We start from the raw sequence: 24694 nt of genomic DNA, 5'->3' as shown, positions 1-24694 counted from the left end.
CTTCAGCAAGCAGGACTGGCTGATCCCACAGCCTCACTTTCTCAAGGCCCAGGCAGAGAGGTAGCAGCCTCGGATGCCTCTGAAACCGGCTTAAGGTGGTAATTTAACAGAGGTGACATGGCAACAAATAAGGGTTTAACTTTTGCCCCCCAAAAGACTCTGGCGAGAAAGATTTGAAATGAAGCCAAATATGCTCCCATCCTAAATAGCATCCGTGGAATAGTGGGATGTTTAAAAGACAAAAGGATCCGTTTATGATGAGGAGCACTTGGGAGCCATTCAACAGTATGTAAATTTTTTGACCATGTTGGCAATGAAGAAGTTGTCCCAGGGAGGTTACAATTACTCTCCTAGAATTCCTATGTCCGCTTTTATATCTGTTCAAAGAAAGAGTGAGAGCAATCTGATGTGTTTGTAACGTGCACTTTGGCTTTCTAGGACATTCTTCTTCGTTAGCATCCAAAGGAGTTTTGATATGTGAGACATCCCTGCTCTTTCCCTTTTCCAGCTTTACAAACTTATTGGTGCACATATTTAATTGCTGTGGCACTTCATGGAGTTCTTTTACATTATCTTTGATTGCTTGCTCTTCGACAGCACTCATGCCTGGAATACAGGTCTTAACCAGGACAGTTGCATAGGCTTTTGTAGAAGTAAAAAGTCTGGTTTCATGCTTTCTAACGTAAGCCTCTATATCTCCTTTCAACACTTTCAAATCATCTGTGCTGTGGGCAGACATTGTTTTGCCATAAACTTGGCTGAATTTTCCCAGGGGAGCTTCTCCCTGAAGATACTTCACTTCTTATCTTTAAAGCTATTTCCAGGTTCCCTGTGATTAGTAGCTGGATTATTTAATTGCAATGGTGACCCAAAATGGGAACCTGTAAGAGAGTCCCGACTCCCCTCTAACTCATCCCTGACAGATAAAGATAGCTGTAACGGATATTTTTCAAGTTCTGTCTGCAAATCCCATTCTAATACTTCAAATTTGTTGGAGGTAGAAGGGAAGTTTGTTTTATTCACAGACACTTTTTGTGCAAACTGTTCTTCCATCTTTGACTGTTTAGCTGACTTCCATGGGGGTGGGGGAGGTCCCAGGGCTGGTACCATGCTGTTTCCTTCTTTTTCCCATATCTTTCAAATCCACTATTTCAATGGAAACAATTTATCCAAGAAGTAACTTATAAAAGCAATTCAGTTTTGATATAGCCCAATGCTAATCTCCAAAATGTTGCAATGAAGTGATTCATTTTTATTGTTATTGGGATATATTTCTGTATCTATAAGTTCTTGCAAGAAAACTTGATGACTCTCCCTCCACCCCCAAGGTTAATTATATTAGTACTGTGCAGTTGCAACAACATGTTCAAGTATAGGAAACTAAACACCATGCTGTTGATTCTTGTTGATTCTGTTAACTGAATGCAAAGCTTACAATTCATGAGAGGTACATAATGAAGTGGCTTCCATAGTGCCTAAAAAAAACAATAATGAGACATGCTACAGAGGATATAACGTGTGAATCTAACCAGCAAAGAGATGAAATATAACTTTGTACAGTGCATCATTATAGAGAAATGGTTTTCTCTCCTTTCAGAAAACTAGCCAGCATCTTGGGGAGCACAGCTGAACTATATAAGATCTCTTCACAAGACAGATTTTCAGGAAGAAGTACTTGAGGATGTGCAGCTGTTCTGCAGTCAGCATGTCAAGAATGGTGAGCAAATTGGCACCATAGTAGAAAGACAGAGGATTAGAAGCATCAGGAATAGGAAATGCTGCAGCTCATGGATCTTCCCAGATGTCAGAAAAACAACCTCCCTTATTTCCCTCTGCTTCTCCTTACCATATATTGTATCTGATCTACAGTATCATAACAAGTTATGACATTTTTTTAAAAAATAATATCAATAATATTTATCATTTTTAACCTCTACTCATATTTAGGGAAAAGTATATGTGTTTGAACATTTTACTAGCCATGCTTTGGAGGCATCTGCTTTCCTATTCTTCATCTCTCTCTTCCTTCTCCTGCTCTTTACCTTTGCTTCCCTCTCAATAACTGGCCTCCAAAGTTACAAGATAAATGGATCTTCACAGTTTTGTTTATCACCCAGCAGGGCAACCAAAAGTTCTTCTTGGATTCACAGAATTAGTTTTACAATTTTATTCATTCCTGCCTTTGGCAGGGAGCTAATAAAAATGTACCCAACTGTTTTTAAGAGTAGCTAACTTTGGGCAAATTTTGTGCCGCATTATTATGTTATCTTCGCCATAAAGTGGAGTATTTTTACAAATGTGTTACATTTATTTCACATATTTCTTACAGGCAGTACAGGATAGCTTATTTGATACTCCCCTTTTTCCCGCTAATCAAGAAATCACAAAACCCCTGGTAGGTTTAGATCCAGTATGCTTCATAACTTATTGGGGACTTAAATTCAGGACTAAATTCAGGACTCTTTAACTCTAGTCTACCGCTCTAATCTGTACAGAGCACAGCCTGGTGATGTGGAATTGGTCTTTCCCAACTTTGCCAGCATTTTTTTCAAAGCTTCCTTGACATCCTTGTTTCTCAAGCTGTAAATGAGAGGGTTGGCTATGGGAGGTAGAATGGTATATAACAAAGAAAAGGTTTTGTTCACAACTTTCGTTGTTTCCATTTTTGGTACTAAGTAAACTATAATGATGGCCCCATAGAAAATACAGACCACAATCAGGTGAGAAGAGCAGGTGGAAAAAGCTTTTTGTCGGCCAGCGGTGGAGGGAGTTTTCAGAATAGCAGAAATTATGTATACATATGAAATCACTGTTAACAGAAAAGGGGGAAAGCTGAATATAAATGCTAGAGTCAGTGTGACAAATCTTAAAATTGTAGTGTGACTACAGGACAGATTTATCAATGCAAATGCCTCACAATAAAAATGATCAATTCCACTGAGACCACAATAGTGCATTTCTAGCACTAGCATCAGATAGAGAGAGGTGAATACAATACCATTGATCCAAGAGCTAGCAGCTAACTCGACACAAAACTTACTGTTCATAAGAGTAGCATAATGAAGAGGCTTGCAAATAGCTAAGAAACGATCATAGGACATTATGGAGAGGAGATAACATTCTGAGCACATCAAGAAAGAAAAGAAATAAAATTGTGCTATACACCCTTTCACAGATATTGTTTTATCTCCTGTCCACAAAATAGTGAGCATTTTAGGTAAGATGGCTGAGCTGTATAGGATCTCCAGACAAGACAAGTTCCCCAAGAAATAGTACATGGGTGTGTGAAGATGCTGATCAGTCATTACCAGAAGAATGTTGACAAAGTTGGCAGTCAGAGTCAAAATATAGATTGCTAGAAATATCAGAAATAGAAAGGTTTGCAGTTGATGGATTTCACCAAAAGCCAGGAAGATAAACTCAGTTATACCAGTTTCATTCCTCTTGATTAATTTCATGGTGGCATTTGTACGCAAAAATGCCATATGTGGTATGGGAAAAAGATACAGAGAAGCTGATAGCTTTTTAGAAAATACTTGCTTATTTACTTCTGCAATTAAGAAAGAAAATGAGACATTATAAACCATCACCCTGTAACAGGCATGAATTTAGAGTTCTTGCTAACTAGGTCAAGTAGCCCATTGTACCCTTTCAGGGTCTTTCAAAAGTCTTTTGATTTTTTTTTCTTTTCAACAAACTCAACATCCCTTTGAACTAAGAAAATGCTGAACAATTATCATTGGTATGGTATATATTCCTCCATTAAGACTTTCTTTTCCTTAAAGCAGATAACTACAGTGCATGCCTGCTTGCCAACTGCAGATTGATGTCCCTTTACTTAGAAATAATAATAAAACCTGTTGAACTTCTCATGGATGTTTGTTTCTCCTTGCCGTAGAAGCAAAGTGCTAGAGGCAGAAATAAGAAAGCATTACATTGATGTAAATGAAGTCAAAGGATTACTTATGTTTGCTTCCATTGATTCTAATAGTAATTGACATGGTGATAGTAGCTAAAAACATATCTGCGTTTGTCACTTGTAATCAATAAACCTATTTCCAATCATATCAATATTACCTTTAAAATTCAAATGCCAATTTAAAAAATGCAGGCACATGCCATTTTTATAGTCACAACCTGATGCATGGCAGAATCACCAAATACCTCAGGGCTGTTTCCCATTTTCATGTCCTCAGTCAATATTTTCAGGGTTATTATTTATCTACTGTGAGGATCAGGAGGCCAGGAACCATATATTTATTTCCAAGTTCTATAAATGATAATGATAATGATAATAAAGGCAGCTATACTTGGAACAGCTTACATCCTGCGATGATACCTTTAAAACCATCAAACAATAATATCTGCCTATCCCAGGTCCTTGGGAAGGACTCAATAGGTGGATAAAAATGCCAAATCCAGTCTAAACAACTGGCTGACTGTGCAACCACAATAATAATAATAATAATAATAATAATAACAACAACAACCATCTTTCTTGATAGACAGTATACCATGTTTCAAAAACAGAAGAGAAGCTTAAATTAAATTTCCTATAGAAAACTATTGTGCCAGTGGGAAGTTGAAAGACTTTCAGTCAATGAGTCAGGATTAAGTGATAGATCAACTCACTGTAATTCTACTGATTTACAAAGGAAATTGTATTTTTTCCTAGAATTATAAATTATTAAATATACAGTTTAATAATGGAGTGTCATATTGTTATTATACTAAAGAATCATTGACAATCCATCTCGTGTAAGAAAGCACCATGCATTGTTTTTTTAAAAAATCTTGATTAAGATAATATGATAATACCTCTATTTTGGAGAACATATTAACTGAAGAATTTCTCAGCCCAGTCAATATATACTGGGGTATCCAACCTTTAATCATCTTTATGGATCACTTAACATATTGCTATTCTTAACTGGCTTGGCTTGTATTTAATACCTGATGAAATCAAAGCATTATTTTTGTTGTGCTTATCTCAGGAGATTCTGATAATTTAAAAAAAGGGGGGGGGAGTTGAGAAGAAGCAGAGTGATAATTAAATGCAGAATAATTGAAATAGCATGAACACTTATTCAACAGAATATCTTAATGGGATAAGCAGTCTCATTCTTTTGTATTTTGTTAAGCTAGATATAAGGGTTTCAGGTATATCTTGGAAGAGAAATCAACTTACAGATCCAGATCTTTATGGGTCTTCCTGCCATATAAGACACACATATTGTTTTGTACTAATTATACCTGCCTTCCATTTTGCCAGTTAGGAAGATACTAGTGAATGTTGAAGCCACTTGAGACAAACTTTCACTGGAGAATTTAAATCATTCCAACCCAGCTCTTGCTTAATCATGTGGTTTTTGCTGGATGAGTTGGCCTGAAGAATAAAGAGTAGGTTTACCTTGTTTAAATCCTGGGGAGTCTGTGAACACATATTTTAAAAAAACATGAAGTGGTCCAAAAGCAGACTGACCGTAAACCCACAGAAGTTGGAAGTATTGTCAATATATATGGAGGTTTGTGACCAGCCATGAATAGTGAGGTCTCAGTGAAGGATGAAATTCAGATTCACTGCTGGGAGTTTGTTTCTGGATTAGGTGCTTTCTGTGACAGTTAAGCTGTTGTTTTGATCAGCAGTGCCTTTTATCATTATTAACCAGATAAAACAAACTTAGTTTTACTTACTATGAACTATCTTGACAATATTAGTATAACCCTTTCCTCATGGGGCTGTCTTTAAAGACTATTCAGCAACTGGTACAGAAAAGAGGTGGAACATAGAATCATAGAGTTGAAAGACACCTCAAAAATCATTTGTATGGTTGATGCTATAACACAGAGGTAGTCTTGAGTTCAAGCAGCTATTTATCCAGGTATCTTCCAGGCAGGATCTTTCTCAGCTCCTATAGTTTTAAAACAAAAACAAAAACAAAACCTAACCAGGAAAGAGGAGCTCTAAGGACCAATCCCCCTCCCTTCTGATGCATCCAATTAGGAAAAAATAAAAATAAAAATAAATCAACAAATGCGAGCAGATGAGAACCACTTTATTTTTTCATTAAGAAACAATACAAATATGCAGACAGGTTCACACAGATACAGAAAAAACTTTATGAAGCACTATGCCATTGAACTCAATAGGATGCATCTGCTTTTGTCCTGCAAAAAGGCCTGTTCTGAGTTTGCATTATATATATAACAGCCTGGACAGTCTCCTTAAAAATATAGAATATTTCAAAAACACAGTCCACAATTAAACAACCCAGCTCTTCCCCCTCTTCATTTTACTTCTCCTATTCTCAGCTTCTTCAAATCTTGATCCTCCCTGAGTCAATATAATGAGAGATTTCCTACCTGGTAGATCTGCCAGTCCTTTCCTCATTGGTCAGGCTGTCAGCCTATCTCCCAGATTCCTTGGCATCTCCAAACTGCCCCTCTCCCCTTTTAGCTGCACAGAGTGGAATCTCAGCTGGGCAAAAGGTGCAAGGAGAAAAGTTCCTACTTCTCCCTTCTTTCTTTTTCCCATCATGGTCAGACACTCAGTTTTTCTGTTGAGGCATGGAAACTCGTTAATAAATCCTATTTCTTCTTGTTCTTTGGGAAATTTGGCTTCTGTCCCTTCTTACTCCAATAGGGATTTTTCTACTCTCACATGTATGCTGTGCCCAAAATGGACTCCACTGACAGCTCTGGAAGATTTCAGCCATGGCTAACTTAAGATGTAGACTTTGCACAGATTCATTTTGTGCACCGATTGTACTTCTTATTGGACCAAGAGGCCTTACTCAGTCAGTCATGCCTTGACCACTTCCTGACTAGATTACTGCAACATGGTCTACATGGGGCTGCCCATGAAGACCAACTAGAAATTACAACTGGTGCAGAATACAGCTCAGGCAGTTCTGGGTACTCCAGGTTTTACCCATGTTACCCCACTGTTGTGTGAGCAGCACTGGCTTCCAGTTTCTTTCTGGGTGAGATTCAAGATGCTGATTATCATGTTTCAAGCCCTGAATGGCACAGGGCCAGGTTATTTACAGAATTGCTTCTCCCTGTGGTTAGCTCCCTGTTCTACTAGTTCTTATAGAGTGGACATGCTCCAGGGACCTTCCCTCAAATGTTGCCATCTAAAGGGACCTGGGCAGCATGACTCCTTGGTAGCTGCCCCTACCCTTTGGAATACTCTTCCCTCTGAGATCCAGAAGGCCCCTACCTTCTTAGCCTTCCAAAAAGCTTTGAAAAACTGGCTTTTCCCACAAGCATTGGGGCAGGGTGAGGTTGGAGGCCAGAGAGGTTCTTTATGGATGTGTGGGGATTCGTTGTGGTTTGGAGTGCTGGGAGTTACTGTGTTGGTTTTTATGTTTAGTTGTTTTTTACTGTTTTTATTGCTTTTACTGTTGTTTGTGAGCCCCCCAGGGTTATACTGCATAAGATGGGTAGCAATCTAAATCAAATCAATCAACAAAACCAAATCACATAGACAGGTTGTATGTTCTCCGGTGCTAAGATCTTCAAGAAGAGCTTCGTTGAGATGCTGTAGCTATGCATCCTCTGCACTGATCAAAGTTTAAACTCTGCAATCTATTAAACTATATTAACCCCTTGCAACCATTTTCAGGCCCCGGATACACTTGGATTTGGGTGGCATATCATGGACTATACTCTGAAAATGAGGGGAAGAGGAAGAAAAGACAACTTGAAATAATTTAAATTAATTCAGCTCCATAAATGCACTCCATATGCTTCATCAACTACCATTTAAGTCAAATCAACAATCACACATTGGTAGCAAGCCAATGTTCAAGTTAATCTGGAATGTGTAAGAGGCTATCAGGTTTTGGATCTCTAATTTACACATTGTCCTTCCAACATCTTTCCTGCAAGCTTTCTCAGAGCATCTTTGACATCCCTATTTCTCAGGCTGTATATGAGGGGATTGAGTAAAGGGGGCAGGACCGTATACAAGAGAGAAAAGATCTTATTGAAATCTCTCACTGCCTCAGTCTTTGGTATGAGATATACAATAACAATGGCTCCATAGAAAATAGAGACAACTATCAAGTGAGAAGAGCAAGTAGAAAAAGCTTTTTGTCTCCCTGTGGTAGATAGGATTTTCAGGATGGCAACAATAATGTAGATATAGGAGATCAACGTTGAAATAAAAGGAGGGAAAGTGATGATAAAAACCACAGTGAAAGTCACAAGTTTTACCAGAAATATATCACTGCAGGAGAGTTTTAACAATGGGAGAGCCTCGCAAAAGAAATGGTCAATTTCATTTTGTCCACAGAACCGCAGTTGTAAAATCAGGCCCAAATACAGAGAGATGACGACAATACTATTGAGCCATGAGCCTGCTGCTAACTGTATGCAGACCTTGTTGTTCATAAGAGTTGCATAATGTAAAGGCTTGCAAACAGCTAAGAAACGGTCATAAGACATTACCGAGAGGAGATAACATTCTGTACAAACCAGGAATGATCCAAAATAAAATTGTGTGATGCATCCTTTAACAGAGATGGTTTTGTCTCCAGTCATGAGAGCAGCTAGCATCCTGGGAAGAATAGCTGAACTGTATATCATCTCCAAGCAGGCTAGGTTTCCCAAGAAGAAGTACATTGGGATGTGCAGGCATTGATCAATAACAATTAGAAGAATAGTGAGGAAATTGGCCACCATAGTTAAAATGAAGATTGTGAAAAACACAAGGAACAGGAAGATCTGCAGATGATGAAGCTCCCCAAATCCCAGAAGTATAAACTCAGTAATTTCAGTTTGATTCTTCTGTAATGCATTCATTATACCATTTATAAAAAGTACAGAGATAATATTTGAAAGAGCTGCTATAATATTGCACACATTTCCCAGAACATACATTAATAGTGTGTGATGATCAGTCCCTGTCATGAAAGAGGCAAGGTTGCTGGCATTTAGAATTATAGTGTAGATCTCTAGAAATATTTGGAAAAGAAATATATGCAGAAGGTGAAACTTCCAAAATCCCAAACCGGAAAACTCTGTAATTATATTTTGCCTCCTGTGCATTATCTTTCTCACAATATAAATTTGAAAAGCAATTTGAAAAACAATTTGAACGTGAAGCATATAAATTTGGCCATGCATATACAATTACACATAGAATCTACAATCTTAGATTAAATGAATCTTTTCATGCAATTTTCTCAAAACTGGGAGTATCCAGATGTGCTAAATATCAAGTCCTGTAATCCTCAGCCAGCCTGGAGAACCACTTGATAGGCATCTAATTATTTTCACGTCTCTTGGGGAAAGCTGATTTAACTTAATATATTAAAACAAACAAACAAAAACTGTAATTACTATTTCAAAGTCTCTGAGAAATATTGCATATTTTATAAAAGACTTTTTTTCCGTCTCACATATTTTCACAATTAACTTATTGCAAATAAATTTGAATAAAGTATGGCTATTAAAAAACACTTTCTTTTAATGCAGGAGATTGATCTAGCTGTGCACCACAAAGCATTTTAAATTAAAGCACTCAGCTAACATCCATATCATGAGTTGAATGCAAATATGAATCCAAATCTATTTATCCAGAAATAGATGGATTGATTGCTCATTGGAAGGATCAATAATGAAGCTCAAGCTCAGATATTTTGGTCACCTAATGCGAAGAGAGATCTCTTTGGAGAAGACCCTGATGCTGGGAAAGATTGAAGGCAAAAGGAGAAGAGGACGGCAGAGGATGAGATGGTTAGATAGCATCACTGAAGCAATGAGCATGAAACTGAGCAAACTCAGGGAGGCAGTGAAGGACAGGAAGGCCTGGCGCAATATGGTTCATGGGGTCACGAAGAGTCGGACACGACTTAACGACTAAACAACAACAACATAGATGTAGACTTTCCCACTCTCTCTTTTAGCCCTTATCCGCCCCCAACCCCTCATGCTGTATAGAAATCTAAAAAGTTATGACATTGGGAGAACTTCACCTTCCCCTTCAGCTATCAGAATTTTAGTCTGTTCTGATTTCCCTTTGACTTTTTTCAACCTCATTCCTTCATTACAAAGGAACACTGAAATTCTTATCAATATTACATTACACATCAATAAAATAGGATATTTTCTAGTTTCATAGACAGCTTCTTTCACAACTAGCAAAGTTATTGTTTAGACTTACCAAACATCAGACTTGCATACTCATTTCACTTATGTATTCTAAAGATTTAACACATTCAGAATAGAGTGACCCTGTTATGAAGCCAGAAGTGGTATTCACATGCACATAAATTAATGATTTACCTCTTTTATCTTGCTGGCTTGGGTTATCTCACAGCTATGCATTAAAAACATTGCATTTCAGATCTCTTTAATAACCAAAGTTGACCCCTAAGAGGATAGAAAGAGTACACATAAATTGTGTGCAGGGAAAAGGTTAAGAAGATAATTACTTGATAGAAAAAAGGCCAGAAGGTATAATTGTGTGCTTTCTTTTCTTTTCTTTTCTTTTCTTTTCTTTTCTTTTCTTTTCTTTTCTTTTCTTTTCTTTTCTTATTTACTTCCTTTTTCTCTTTATCTGTCTTTATCTTTCTGACTTTTTTGTATATTTTTACTATACGATAGATAGATAGATAGATAGATTAGATAGATAGATAGATAGATAGATAGATAGATTAGATAGATAGATAGATAGATAGATAGATAGATAGATAGATAGATAGATAGATAGATAGAGTGGCAAGAGTAAGCAATGAAAATACAGTAGCCATCATCTTCCAAGAAAAATGTTGTAAAAATTAGCTATAATTATATTACATTAATGGGTAAGATATAAGGAATATAAAACATCTATACACCAAACAGCAGATGTGTAACAAAGTTACATTTGAGAAATTTCCCCTGATTCAAGAATGGATAATTTTGGATTATGTTTGGTAATTAAAATTTAATTACTTTCAGTAATTAAAATTTATCTTGCACAACATGCATGTCAATAAATATCTTAAGCAATACAATAAATGATGCGTTTCTCTTTTTACAATAATGAGTAAAATTATTTGTTTATGTTAGAGATGAAGAAAGCAGAATTAGCCTCAACAAGATCCCTGGGTCCTGACTACATTTCACTCCTTCATGAGGAAGAAATCCAGGGACAAATAAACAAATAAATAATAAATCTGACTAATTTACTTAGGTGTGTAAATGAAGTCAGAACAAACATTATGACATGGACCATCATTTTCTGCTGTTTTACAGCTAAATCAAAACCATAATTCAGCAAGCTTAATGAAAAAAAAATATTATGTAATAGAGCCATCCATGTAAGGATAGACTCACTTACTACATCCTGTACACCCAACAATAATTCAGCTTCTTTTCTGTTCTCTTCAGCTTGTATGAGATCAGAGGTTTTATTAAAGAAATCTCCCTTTGGATGTTATCAGAAAAAAATGTCTCAGGAGATTTTGAATAATGACTGAAGTGGGAATATTCAACTCTGTTGATAGTTGCAACACCATCAAAATTACATTTGAATGTGAAATATTGTGATAATTGCAGAAATCCTTATTCAAGATATCATTTCATTATTAGCCTATTTTATAATCAGATTATTGGTTGGAAATAATGAGGGAGAAATTGCCTTCCTACTTTGCATACAGGTTTTTGGAGAGTTCTCACTGAAAAAAATAGGATGCCAGAGTAGATGTATCACTACTCTGATTTATTCAAGATTTTCTAATTTTTATGTTATTAAGATAGATCTAATACCACTGTTCAAAAAGTAAAAATATAAATGCAGTTCATAATAGTCTCAGAGCTATTGTTGGATGAGCTCTTTGTCATGATCAGAAATGAATGAGCTCTTTGTTATCTCCTGGTCCAAATAAAATTGCCACTCAGGAACACTACAAGTGGTATGGAACAATTCAGACGGTCACTTTGAACTGTTTATAGCATAGCCTCCTGTAGACAGAGAACTGGGGAGCTGACTAGCAAGTAACAGAAAATAAACCTGGACTCTCCACAGGTGTAGAGAACCTGATGAAGGTTATTCTCCCCAATCCCTTGAGCTTTCAAGAACAGGGTTTGAAAATAATAATAATAATAATAATAATAATAATAATAATAATAATAATAATAATAATAAGAAGAAGAAGAAGAAGAAGAAGAAGAAGAAGAAGAAGAAGAAGAAGAAGAAGAAGAAGAAGAAGAAGAAGAAGAAGAAGAAGAAGAAGAAGAAGAAGAAGAAGAAGAAGAAGAAGAAGAAGAAGAAAATGCATAACCAAGGAAGTAAACTATTCAGAGAGTAGTAGTATCAGGCTTGTTCTACTGTACACTCCTACCAACTGTCCCAACTGTGGGTATATACACAGTGTCAGGTTCGGTCAGCACGAGGCTTCAGGGAAACACGGGGCTGCAGGGAAGCTCGCAACCAGACCATGCGGAATCCACCGGCGGTAGCTAGCGGGGAAAAGAGGAACCGAAAGCGCCGCTAATTAACGGGCCACCTGCGGCCAGCTAAACAGGAAAACCACAGCGGAAGCTTTTAACTATAAACTGATAACGGCGCGAGCAAGCAAGGAACGGGGCCGCAGGCAGCGAAACAAGATCGCAACGCAGCACAGAACCCGCGGGTCTGCACGTAGCAGGGAGGAACCAACCCAGCCGGAGGGGGACTGGCAATCAAGGACAATGGACTCTGACTGACCCTGCCATCATGAACAATCAAGGGGGATATTGGGGGGCCCAATAGTCCACAGCTGCAACGTGATCACGGGGCGGGAAAAAGCGCGGGAAGGGGGGAATATAACAAGTGATGCAATTGTACCAAGCCAGTCCTGGCTTTGCTTGTGACTACTACGTTACGCATGAGTAAACCTTCTTTGTGAACCACACGTGTCACGAGAGTTTCTCTGTCGAACGGGGCAAATCTCACACACAGCACCTGTAGTCTTTGGTTCCCTTTCTTCCCTCCTGACTTTCTGTCAGCCTTCCCAGGTAGACCAGACAGGAAACATGACCAGATGAGCTACTGTAATTCTACTTTATTGTAAGGCTACATTAACGGAATCTTGCAAGTCTGAAAGTATAAATCTCCTGCTGTGTCTGAATCCTCGCAAGATTTTATAGGAGAATTTACTGTTGGCTAGTTGGTAGTTGCTTTTTGCATGCTGCGGTTCTGCCATTGTAAAAGGTGGGGGGGGGGGATGGCAGGTAAATAGATGTAGCACCATTAGAGGCAGATGGCTTCTTATCACAGGTGCTAGAATGCTCAAGGCTGTACCAGGGGGAGAATCAGAAGACTAAGGAGGCAAAGGGGGTGAAGGAGGGAAAAAGGAGAAAAAACAGTTTTTGGCGTGCAGAGGCTTAGTCTTAGCAATGCTTTGGAACTATACACTTGTTCTCAATAAATGAACTTTCTTTTGAATCAATATTGGTTGCAAGGAAAGTTACTGGACTTGGGAGCAGCAGGTGGCAGATCATTACAGCTGTCTCTTTTACAGTCTGATAAGTTAGGGAGGGTTTTTTAAAAAAAATTCTCTTCCCATTATGCAGCTACAGGCTATGTCCCCTTTTATCTGATTGTTCCCTAGGCATCATCTCTTCACACCATATCCCAAGGTCATTCCAATATACCATTATACCTTCCAACTTGAGGAACTAGCTGTATTCTCTGTCTGGGCAGTATCTTGCTTCAAGGTTAGGCGACATGGGAACAATGCTAAAGGTCCAAAAGGACAACAAGAAATAGGATTTATTAAGAAGTTTCCATGCCTCAACAGAAAAACTGAGTGTCTGACCATGATGGGAAAAAGAAAAGAAAGAAGGGAGAAGCAGGAACTTTTCTCCTTGCAGCCTTTGTCCAGCTGACATTCCACTCCCTGCAGATAAAAGGGGAGAGGGGCAGTTTGGAGATGCCAAGGAATCTGGGAGATAGGCTGACAGCCTGACCAATGAGGAAAGGACTGGCAGATCTACCAGGTAGGAAATCTCTCATTATATTGACTCAGGGAGGATAAAGGTTTGAAGAAGCTGAGAATAGCAGAAGTGAAATGAAGAAGGGGAAGAGCTGGGTTCTTTAATTGCAGACTGTGTTTTTGAAATATCCTATATCTTTAAGGAGACTGTCCAGGCTGCTATATATAAAATGCAAACTCAGAACAGGCCTTTTTGCAGGACAAAAGCAGATGCATCCTATTGAGTTCAATAGCATAGTGTGTCATAAACACTGTTTCTGTATCTGTGTGAAACTGTCTCCATATCTGCATTGTTTCTTAATGACAGAAATAAAGTGGTTCTCATCTGCTCATATCTGTTGATTTATTTTTATTTTTTCCTAATTGGATGCATCAGAAGGGAGGGGGATTGGTCCTTAGAGCCCCCTCTTTCCTGATTAGGTTTTGTTTTTGTTTTAAACCTATAGGAGCTAAGAAAAATCCTGCTTATAATTAGTTCATGGTAAGTAAAACTAAGTTTGTTTTATCTGCTTAATGATGATAAAAAGCACTCCGGATCAAAACAACAGCTTAACTGTCACAGAGAGTACCTAATCCTAAAAGAATTGCCCAGCAGCAAATCTGAATTTCATCATTTGGGGAGAGCTCACCATTCATGGATGGTCACAAATCTCCATCTATATTGACAATACTTCCAACTTCTCTGGGTCAATGTTCAGTCTGCTCTTGGACTTTTTCAAGTTTCTTTAAAATGTGTGTTCACAGACTCCCCAGGATTTAAACAAGGCTAGACCTCCAGAAAAGTTTAAAGTAAAATATAGAAAAACATAAGGGACAAAGTGACATCTTTTTTTTTTCCTAATTGGATGCATCAGAAGGGAGGGGGATAGGTTCTTAGAGTCCCCTCTTTCCTGGTTAGGCCATTCAACAAACCTGTACTCCTACTCTTTATTCTCCAGGACAAGTCATCCAGCAAAAACCAATTGGTTATCACTCCAGCAAGAGCTTAAAATTGGGTTGGAATGGCTCCAAATGATTTAAATTCTCCAGTGAAAAGTTTGTCTGAAGGGCCTTCAGCATTCACTAGTATCTTCCTAATTGGCAAAATGGAAGGCAGATAAGAATCAACATGTGAGTCTTATATGGCAGGAAGACCCATAAAGATCTGGATCTGTAAGTTGATTTCTCTTCCAAGATATACCTGAAACCCTTATGTTTAGCTTAATAGAATACAAAAGAATGAGAGTGCTTATCCCATCAAGATATTCTGTTGAATAAGTGTTCATGCTATTTCAATTATTCTGCATTTAGTTATCACTCCGCTTCTTCTCAACTCCCCCCCCTGCTTTTTTTTTTTTTTTTAAATTATCAGAATCTCCTGAGATAAGCACAACAATATAGTGCTTTGATTTCATCAGGTATTAAATACAGGCCAAGCCAGTTAAGTATAGCAATATGCTAAGTGATCCATAAAGATGAATAAAGGTTGGATACCACAGTATGTATTGACTGGGCTGAGAAATTCTTCAGTTAATATGTTCTCCAAAATAGAGATATTATCATATTATCTTAATATTTTTTTTAAAACAATGCATGGTGCTTTCTTACACAAGATGGATTGTCAATTATTCTTTAATATAATAACAATATGACACTCCATTATTAAACTGTATATTTAACAATGTATAATTCTAGGAAAAAATACAATTTCCTTTGTAAATCAGTAGAATTACAGTGAGTTGATCTATCATGTAATCTTGACTAATTGACTGAAAGTCTTTCAACTTCCCACTGGCACAATAATTTTCTATAGGAAATTGAATTTAAGCTTCTCTTCTCTTTTTGAAACATGCTATACTGTCTATGAAGAAAGATTGTTGTTGTTGTTGTTTTTGTTGTTGTTGTTATTATTATTATTGTGGTTGTACAGTCAGCCAGTTGTTTAGACTGGATTTGGCATTTTTATCCTATTGAGTCCTTCCCAAGGACATGGGATAGGCAGATTGTTTGATGGTGTTAAAGATATCATCGCAGGATGTAAGCTGTTCCAAGTAAGGCTGCCATTATTATTATTATTATTATTATTATTATTATTATTATTATTTATAGAACTTGGAAATAAATATATGGTTCCTGGCCTCCTGATCCTCACAGTGGATAAATAATAACCCTGAAAATATTGACTGAGGACATGAAAATGGGAAACAGCCCTGAGGTATTTGGTGATTCTGCCATGCATCAGGTTGTGACTATAAAAATGGCATGTGCCTGCATTTTTCAAATTGGCATTTGAATTTTAAAGGTAATATTGATATGATTGGAAATAGGTTTATTGATTACAAGCAGATATGTTTTTAGCTACTATCACTATGTCAATTAGTATTAGAATCAATGCAAGCAGAAATAAGTAATCCTTTGACTTCATTTACATCAATGTAATGCTTTCTTATTTCTGCCTCTAGCACTTTGCTTCTACGGCAAGGAGAAAAAACATCCATGAGAAGTTCAACAGGTTTTATTATTATTTCTAAGTAAAGGGACATCAATCTGCAGTTGGCAAGCAGGCATGCACTGTAGTTATCTGCTTTAAGGAAAAGAAAGTCTTAATGGAGGAATATATACCATACCATTGAGCGTTCAGCATTTTCTTAGTTCAAAGGGATGTTGAGTTTGTTGAAAAGAAAAAAAAATATCAAAAGACTATGGGAAAGGGTACAATGGGCAGTTTGACCTGAGAAAGTTAGCATGAACTCTGAATTCATGCCTGTTACAGGGTGATAGTTTATAATGTCTCCTACTTTCTTAATTGCAGTAGTAATTGAACAAATATTTTCTAAAAATCTATATTTTTATATCAGCTTCTCTGTATCTTTTTCCCACAGCACATATGGCATTTTTACATACAAATGGCACCATGAAATTAATGAAGAGGAATGAAACTGATATAACTATGTTTATCTTCCTGGCTTTTGGGGATATTCATCATCTGCAAACCTTCCTATTTCTGATATTTTTAGCAATCTATATTTTGACTCTGACTGCCAACTTTGTCAACATTCTTCTGGTAGTAACTGATCAGCATCTTCACACACCCATGTACTATTTCTTGGGGAATTTGTCTTGTCTGGAGATCCTCTATAGCTCAGCCATCTTACCTAAAATGCTCACTATTTTGTGGACAGGAGACAAAACGATCTCTGTGAAAGGGTGTATAGCACAATTCTATTTCTTTGCTTCCTTGATGTGCTCAGAATGTTATCTCCTCTCCATAATGTCCTATGATCGTTTCTTAGCTATTTGCAAGCCTCTTCATTATGCTACTCTTATGAACAGTAAGTTTTGTGTCGAGTTAGCTGCTAGCTCTTGGATCAATGGTATTGTATTCACCTCTCTCTATCTGATGCTAGTGCTAGAAATGCACTATTGTGGTCTCAATGGAATTGATCATTTTTATTGTGAGGCATTTGCATTGATAAATCTGTCCTGTAGTCACACTACAATTTTAAGATTTGTCACACTGACTCTAGCATTTATATTCAGCTTTCCCCCTTTTCTGTTAACAGTGATTTCATATGTATACATAATTTCTGCTATTCTGAAAATTCCCTCCACCGCTGGCCAGCAAAAGGCTTTTTCCACCTGCTCTTCTCACCTGATTGTGGTCTGTATTTTCTATGGGGCCATCATTATAGTTTACTTAGTGCCAAAAATGGAAACAACAAAAGTTGTGAACAAAACCTTTTCTTTGTTATATACCATTCTGCCCCCCATAGCCAACCCTCTCATTTACAGCTTGAGAAACAAGGATGTCAAGGAAGCTTTGAAAAAAATGCTGGCAAAGTTGGGAAAGACCAATTCCACATCACCAGGCTGTGCTCTGTACAGATTAGAGCGGTAGACTAGAGTTAAAGAATCCTGAATTTAAGTCCCCAATAAGTTATGAAGCATAATGGATCACTTTGTGCCATCACACTATCTCATCTAAACCTACCAGGGGTTTTGTGATTTCTTTATTAGCAAGAAAGAAGGGGAGTATCAAATAAGCTAAACTGTACTGCCTGTAAGAAATATGTGAAACAAATGTAACAAGTTTGTAAAAATACTCCTCTTTATTCCGAAGATAGCATAATAATGCTGTACAAAATTTATCCAAAGTTAGCTACTCTTAAAAACAGTTGGGTACATTTTTATTAGCTCTCTGCCAAAGGCAGAAATGAATAAAACAGTAAAACTAATTCTGTTGAATCCAAGAAGAACTTTTGGTTGCCCTGCTGGGTGATAAACAAAACTGTGAAGATCCATTTATCTTGTAACTTTGGAGGCCAGTTATTGAGAGGGAAGCAAAGGTAAAGAGCAGGAGAAGGAAGAGAGAGATGAAGAATAGGAAAGCAGATGCCTCCAAAGCATGGCTAGTAAAATGTTCAAACACATATACTTTTCCCTAAATATGAGTAGAGGTTAAAAATGACAAATATTATTGATGTTATTTTTAAAAAATGACATAACTTGTTATGATACTGTAGATCAGATACTATATATGGTAAGGAGAAGCAGAGGGAAATAAGGGAGGTTGTTTTTCTGACATCTGGGAAGATCCATGAGCTGCAGCATTTCCTATTCCTGATGCTTCTAATCCTCTGTCTTTCTACTATGGTGCCAATTTGCTCACCATTTTTGACATGCTGACTGCAGAACAGCTGCACATCCTCAAGTACTTCTTCCTGAAAATCTGTCTTCTGTCGAGATCTTATATAGTTCGGCTGTGCTCCCCAAGATGCTGGCTACTTTTCTGAAAGGAGAGAAAACCATTTCTCTATAATGATGCACTGTACAAAGTTATATTTCATTTCTTTGCTGGTTAGATTAGAATGTTATAACCTCTGTAGCATGTCTCATGATTGCTTTTTTAGGCACTGTGGAAGCCACAGCATTATGTACCTCTCATGAATTGTAAGCTTTGCATTCAGTTAACAGAATCAGCAAGAATCAACAGCATGGTGTTTAGTCTCCTATACTTGAACATGTTGTTGCAACTGCACAGTACTAATGTAATTAATCTTGGGGGTGGTGGGAGAGTCATCAAGTTGTCTTGCAAGAACTCATCGATACAGAAATATATCCCAATAATGATAAAAATAAATCACTTCATTGCAACATTTTGGAGATTAGCATTGGACCATATCAAAATTGAATTGCTTTCATAAGTTACTTCTTGGATAAATTGTTTCCATTGCAATAGCTGTAAACGGTGGCTTATTGTATTATATGATTCATTGTTTAATAGCAGCCTGGTTTCTTCATGAACCCCAGAGAATGCCTGACGGTTAACAGATCTATAAATAAACACATGCAAATTAATTTAGATCAGATTGATTGGATCATGTTTAATTAACCATAAACACTAATGGACTGAGGGACATTTCTTCTTATGTCTTTATACAAAACTGCATGGAAATTTTCCCCTCAGATTCCTGCATCTGCTTTTGGAGGAGCTAGAGATATCAGCCTGGTAACATATGTTTTCCCAGTGCTCGCTTGCTTAATTATAATCATGGTCTTTTAATGACTTTTTGGACTCCTTTTAACTTATGCTATACTGTTCTGGATGAGACGAATACGAAGGCAAAGGCATAGATTAAGGACTTTTTGTGGATTTGAAAGATATGGGAAAAAGAAAGAAACAGCATGGTACCAGCCCTGGGACCTCCCCCCCCCCCCCCATGGAAGTCAGCTAAACAGTCAAAGACGGAAGAACAGTTTCCACAAAAAGCATCTGTGAGTAAAACAAATTTCCCTTCTACCTCCAACAAATTTGAAATATTAGAATGGGATTTGCAGACAGAACTGTAAACATATCCGTTACAGCTCTCTTTATCTGTCAGGGATGAGTTAGAGGGGAGTTGGGATTCTCTTACAGGTTCCCATTTTGGGTCACCATTGCAGTTAAATAATCCAGCTACTAATCACAGGGAACCTGGAAATAGCTTTAAAGATAAGAAGTGAAGTCTCTTCAGGGAGAAGCTCCCCTGGGAAAGTTCAGCCGAGTTTATGGCAAAACAATGTCTGCCCACAGCACAGATGATTTGAAAGTGTTGAAAGGAGATATAGAGGCTTACGTTAGAAAGCATGAAACCAGACTTTTTACTTCTACAAAAGCCTATGCAACTGTCCTGGTTAAGACCTGTATTCCAGGCATGAGTGCTGTCGAAGAGCAAGCAATCAAAGATAATGTAAAAGAACTCCATGAAGTGCCACAGCAATTAAATATGTGCACCAATAAGTTTGTAAAGCTGGAAAAGGGAAAGAGCAGGGATGTCTCACATATCAAAACTCCTTTGGATGCTAACGAAGAAGAATGTCCTAGAAAGCCAAAGTGCACATTACAAACACATCAGATTGCTCTCACTCTTTCTTTGAATAGATATAAAAGCGGACATAGGAATTCTAGGAGAGTAATTGTAACCTCCCTGGGACAACTTCTTCATTGCCAACATGGTCAAAAAATTTACATACTGTTGAATGGTTCCCAAGTGCTCCTCATCATAAACGGATCCTTTTGTCTTTTAAACATCCCACCATTCCACGGATGCTATTTAGGATGGGAGCATATTTAGCTTCATTTCAACTCTTTCTCGCCAGAGTCTTTTGGGAGGCAAAAGTTAAACCCTTATTTGTTGCCATGTCACCTCTTTTAAATGACCACCTTAAGCCGGTTTCAGAGGCATCCGAGGCTGCTACCTCTCTGCCTGGGCCTTGAGAAAGTGAGGCTGTGGGATCAGCCAGTCCCGCTTGCTGAAGCAGGTTTATTAGTGCTATTGACTTTTTACCATGAACTGGATAATATCTTTCCTCAGTTAGAAAAACTGAAGAAAACTTTACTGAGTACAATCGCTACAGCCGAGTCCCTTACAGACTTTGCGTCTCCAATTTCTGGTGCATCTGCTTTATTTTCAATCGTGCTATCTTTGTTATGTGGCTATGAGTGTTTTCTGTTGTTTCCTAAATGAAGCCTGTTCACACTCATTTCCATTGCACAAAGACTCTAGCACATGGATGAAAGTTAGTTGCACAATCCTATGCAAATACTTTTTTTTTTTTTTGCTTCTTTCAAAGTTTTAAATTCTGAGTGTTCCCAGGGGGAGCCATCCTAATTTTATTTCTAGAGAGCAAGAATATCAAATCAATGTCTGCAATGTATGTTACCTGGCTTGCAGTTACAATGTCACAGTGAGCTGCGGTCACATCATTGCAATTTCCAATGTTCCCACAAGCAAAGTCAACGGAGAAGCAGGGAGGAAGTGGGAAATTGTGTTCATGTGAGGTCCTCGTTGTATTGATTTAGATCAGATTGATTAGATCATGTTTAATTAACCATTAACCACTAATGGATTGAGGAACAATTCTTATTTCTTTATACAAAACTGCACAGAAATTTTCCCCTTAGATTCCTGCATCTACTTTGTTTTCAATCACGTTATCTGTGTTTGTTATGTGGCTATGAGTGTTTCCTAAATGAATCCTGTCCGCACTCATTTCTCATTTCATAAAGCCTCTAGTACATGAATAAAACTTAGTTGCACAATCCTATGCAAATACTTTTTTTTTTTTTTTTGCAAGTTTTATATTCTGATGATCCCAAAAGGAAGCCATCCTTATTATATTTCTGGAAAGCAAGAATATCAGATCAATGTCTGAGGAAATGTATGTAAACCCAGCTTCCAATTACAATGTCACAGCGAGCTGCCATCACGTGATTGCAATTTCCAATCTTCCCTGCCTGTTTCCCATAAGCAAAGTCAATGGAGAAGCAGACAGGAAGTTGGAAATTGTGTTCATGTAAGGTCCTCATTGAAGGACCCATGCGGTATTTGCTTAACAATGGCAACTGGCACTGCAGGAACTGCAGAGGATACCACAAAAAGGATACTCTTTTTTCTTTTCTTCTTTTTCTCATTTTATATTAGTATTAGTTTTTATCTTCTTTAAAAAAAAAAACGTAATAAAAGCATCCCCCCCCAAAAAAAGTGGAATCTGATTCTCAAAACTGGTTATAATTAAATTTATTTTCATTCATTTATTTAAGCAATTTATATGGCCACCCACCTCACTCACAGTGACTCTGGGTGGCTTACAGGAATAAAAATCCCAAATACAAAACCCACTCCACCACCCCACCTCCCTGGCGACAATGCATTTACTCTAGTCATTTGATGGGCTCTCGGTCAATCTGGGATTCTCAGGCCCACTGGCAAAACCATGTCTTCAGGGCCTTGCGGAAGAGTATCAAGGTGGGGGCCGGTCTTATCTCTGTGGGGATGATGTTCCCCAAGGAGGGAGCCACCACGGAGAAGGCCCTTCTTCTCAGTCCCACTAAATGGACTTCCATAATGGGGGGGGGGGGCATGTAACATACCCTGCATCCCCAATCTGGTGGGTCAGGCAGGTAAAACTGGGAAAAGGCATTCCTTCAAATAACATGGTACCAAACCAGGCTCTTTATATTTATATACAGTAAATGTATATATATATATATATATATATATATGCAATATATAATATAAATATATATTTAAATGTATATAAATATGCAATATAAATGATAATGATAATAATACAATTGGTTAATAATAGGGATATAACAATGTTAGGTTTTTGTTTGTTTTGCTTTGTTTTTAATTTGGAATGGATCATGACACAAAGAATTCATTTGGTTTTATTATGCAAAATTAAAGTCCTATTTCTTCTCATCTTAATGCCAATTCTATGCTTGTTTCTATTTTCCTACTTATGTTCTTCATACCTATCTTACCCTACAGTCTTATTATTAGTATAAATTTATTCATGTGAAATCTATTCAAATCACATCCCTTTTATATTTCTCTACACAATCTTTGATTTGATTATCCCAAAACCTATGGTATCACATTATACTTATCGTTACCTGTTTGACAGAGATGTACAATCTATAGTCACTGAGTAATATACACAGGAGCCCTTTTAAGCATTCTGTATGGTCCCAGATCCCTTCCCAAATTTGCTGAAATGTAATATTTAATGTGGCAGAAGTAGGTCACTATTAAATGTTTAGGAAGTAATCATCATCAGCTGTATTTTATTTTATTTAAGAATTTAATTTAATTAATAATTACATTTAATAAAACCAAGTTTAACTTTTTCCATAATCCTTTCCAGTTTTTGACATAGTCCTATCTTGGCTGGAAAACAACCTAGCATGCCATTCAAAGCCCACATACAACTCTCAGCAGAGAAAGGTTGTTTCTCCTTCCTACCAGGACAAATAATGTTGAGAGGAATAGTGCTTTGTACAGTCTCATTTCCATGATAAGTCATCTATTTTCTGTTCATGTATCTATAAATGGAAAGAAACTACCTAGACTTCAATCTCCAATTCACAAATGGATTTTGTAGAATATTTGCCACCACCTTTTTCATAGCTTCTTTGACATCTTTGTTTCTCAGGCTATATATGAGGGGGTTAGCTATGGGTGGAAGGACTGTGTAAAGGACAGAAGCTAGTTTATTGAGGTTTATGGTTTCAGTTTTGGGTATTAGATATACAATTATTAAGGCCCCATAGAAAATAGAGACAACAATTAAATGAGAAGAACATGTAGCAAAAGTCCTTTGTCTCCCAGTTGTGGTTGGAATTTTCAGGATAGTAATAATAATATATGCATAAGATGTCAATGTCAAAAGAAAAGGGGGAAAAGTAAAGATGAATGAAACTATTATTGTGACATTTTTCACAAGGCTGATGTGATGGCAGGAAAGTTTTACGAGTGGGAGAGAATCACAATAGAAATGATCAATTTCATGTGGACCACAGAATTGTATTTTTAAGACCATACCTAAAAATACAGACGTAAACACCATGCTATTCAACCAAGAGGCAAGAACTAATTGAATGCAAAGCCTCATATTCATAAATGTTGCATAATGGAGAGGTTTGCAGACAGCTAAGTACCTATCGTATGACATCACAGAGAGGAGATAGCACTCTGTACTAATCAGGAATGCAAAGAAATATAGCTGTGTAATACATCCTGAAACAGAGATTGTCTTATCTCCTGTAAGAAGGCTAGCTAGAATCCTGGGCAGGATGGTTGAGCTGTAGAACGTCTCCAAGCAGGACAAATTTCCCAAGAAGAAGTACATTGGGGTATGCAGACATTGATCATTCACTATCAGAAGAACAGTGATAATGTTGGCAGCCATGGTCATAATATATATTACCAGAAAAATTAGAAACAGAAAGATCTGCAGATGATGGAATTCTCCAAATCCAAGAAGAATAAATTCTGTGATTTCAGTCTGATTTCTCCACATTATGCTCCTTATAAATTAATGTTGGTTCCTGGAATAATTTTTAAACATGAGATTCCTAAGTGATTTTATATGATGCTTATATTTCTAGAAGTATCTGTTAAAGTTTTGTTCTAATTACAAAAAAGAAAGAAAGAAAGAAAGAAAGAAAGAAAGAAAGAAAGAAAGAAAGAAAGAAAGAAAGAAAGAATCTTTATTACAGTCAAAGACCAGCATAAAGAGACTGAGGTACAGTCAGTTTAAAAAACATAGAAAATACTTCAGAAAAATAATAATAAAAAGCTAAAAGATATAAAATAGAAAATGTATATCTAATAGGGATCTAAAAGAAAAATTATGAAAAGCTAGAAGATATTAAAAATGAAGGCATAAAGGTTAATCAAATTAGAGAGCACTCTAGT

At 37.1% G+C, this 24694-nt stretch overlaps 3 protein-coding genes across 3 annotated transcripts; 1 reads left to right on the top strand and 2 right to left on the bottom strand.

Annotated features, from left to right (window-relative positions):
* Window positions 1-7854: 7854 nt before the first annotated feature.
* On the bottom strand, window positions 7855-8808 carry LOC103066897 (olfactory receptor 5AR1-like). The gene has a single exon (XM_007444797.2). It carries the CDS (start codon window positions 8806-8808, stop codon window positions 7855-7857), a length of 954 nt encoding a protein of 317 aa, XP_007444859.2.
* Window positions 8809-16863: 8055 nt separating this feature from the next.
* Window positions 16864-17847, top strand: LOC148215637 (olfactory receptor 11A1-like). The gene has a single exon (XM_088143121.1). The coding sequence runs from the start codon at window positions 16864-16866 to the stop codon at window positions 17845-17847; it is 984 nt and encodes a 327-aa protein (XP_087999247.1).
* Window positions 17848-23336: 5489 nt separating this feature from the next.
* Window positions 23337-24296, bottom strand: LOC148215636 (olfactory receptor 6B1-like). The gene has a single exon (XM_088143119.1). The coding sequence runs from the start codon at window positions 24294-24296 to the stop codon at window positions 23337-23339; it is 960 nt and encodes a 319-aa protein (XP_087999245.1).
* Window positions 24297-24694: the final 398 nt, after the last annotated feature.

Source organism: Python bivittatus, unplaced genomic scaffold (genome assembly GCF_059951505.1).
Source record: "Python bivittatus isolate LINGU-HERP-01145 unplaced genomic scaffold, Pbiv_v1 ctg000470_np1212, whole genome shotgun sequence".
In the NCBI taxonomy this organism is placed as follows: Eukaryota; Metazoa; Chordata; class Lepidosauria; order Squamata; family Pythonidae; genus Python; species Python bivittatus.
This window is presented reverse-complemented; position numbering and strand designations above follow the sequence as displayed.

Bases quoted from the DNA above. Each gene is read 5' to 3' on its own strand.
- LOC103066897 (XM_007444797.2), bottom strand. From the start codon at position 8,808: ATGAATGCATTACAGAAGAATCAAACTGAAATTACTGAGTTTATACTT.
- LOC148215637 (XM_088143121.1), top strand. From the start codon at position 16,864: ATGAAATTAATGAAGAGGAATGAAACTGATATAACTATGTTTATCTTC.
- LOC148215636 (XM_088143119.1), bottom strand. From the start codon at position 24,296: ATGTGGAGAAATCAGACTGAAATCACAGAATTTATTCTTCTTGGATTT.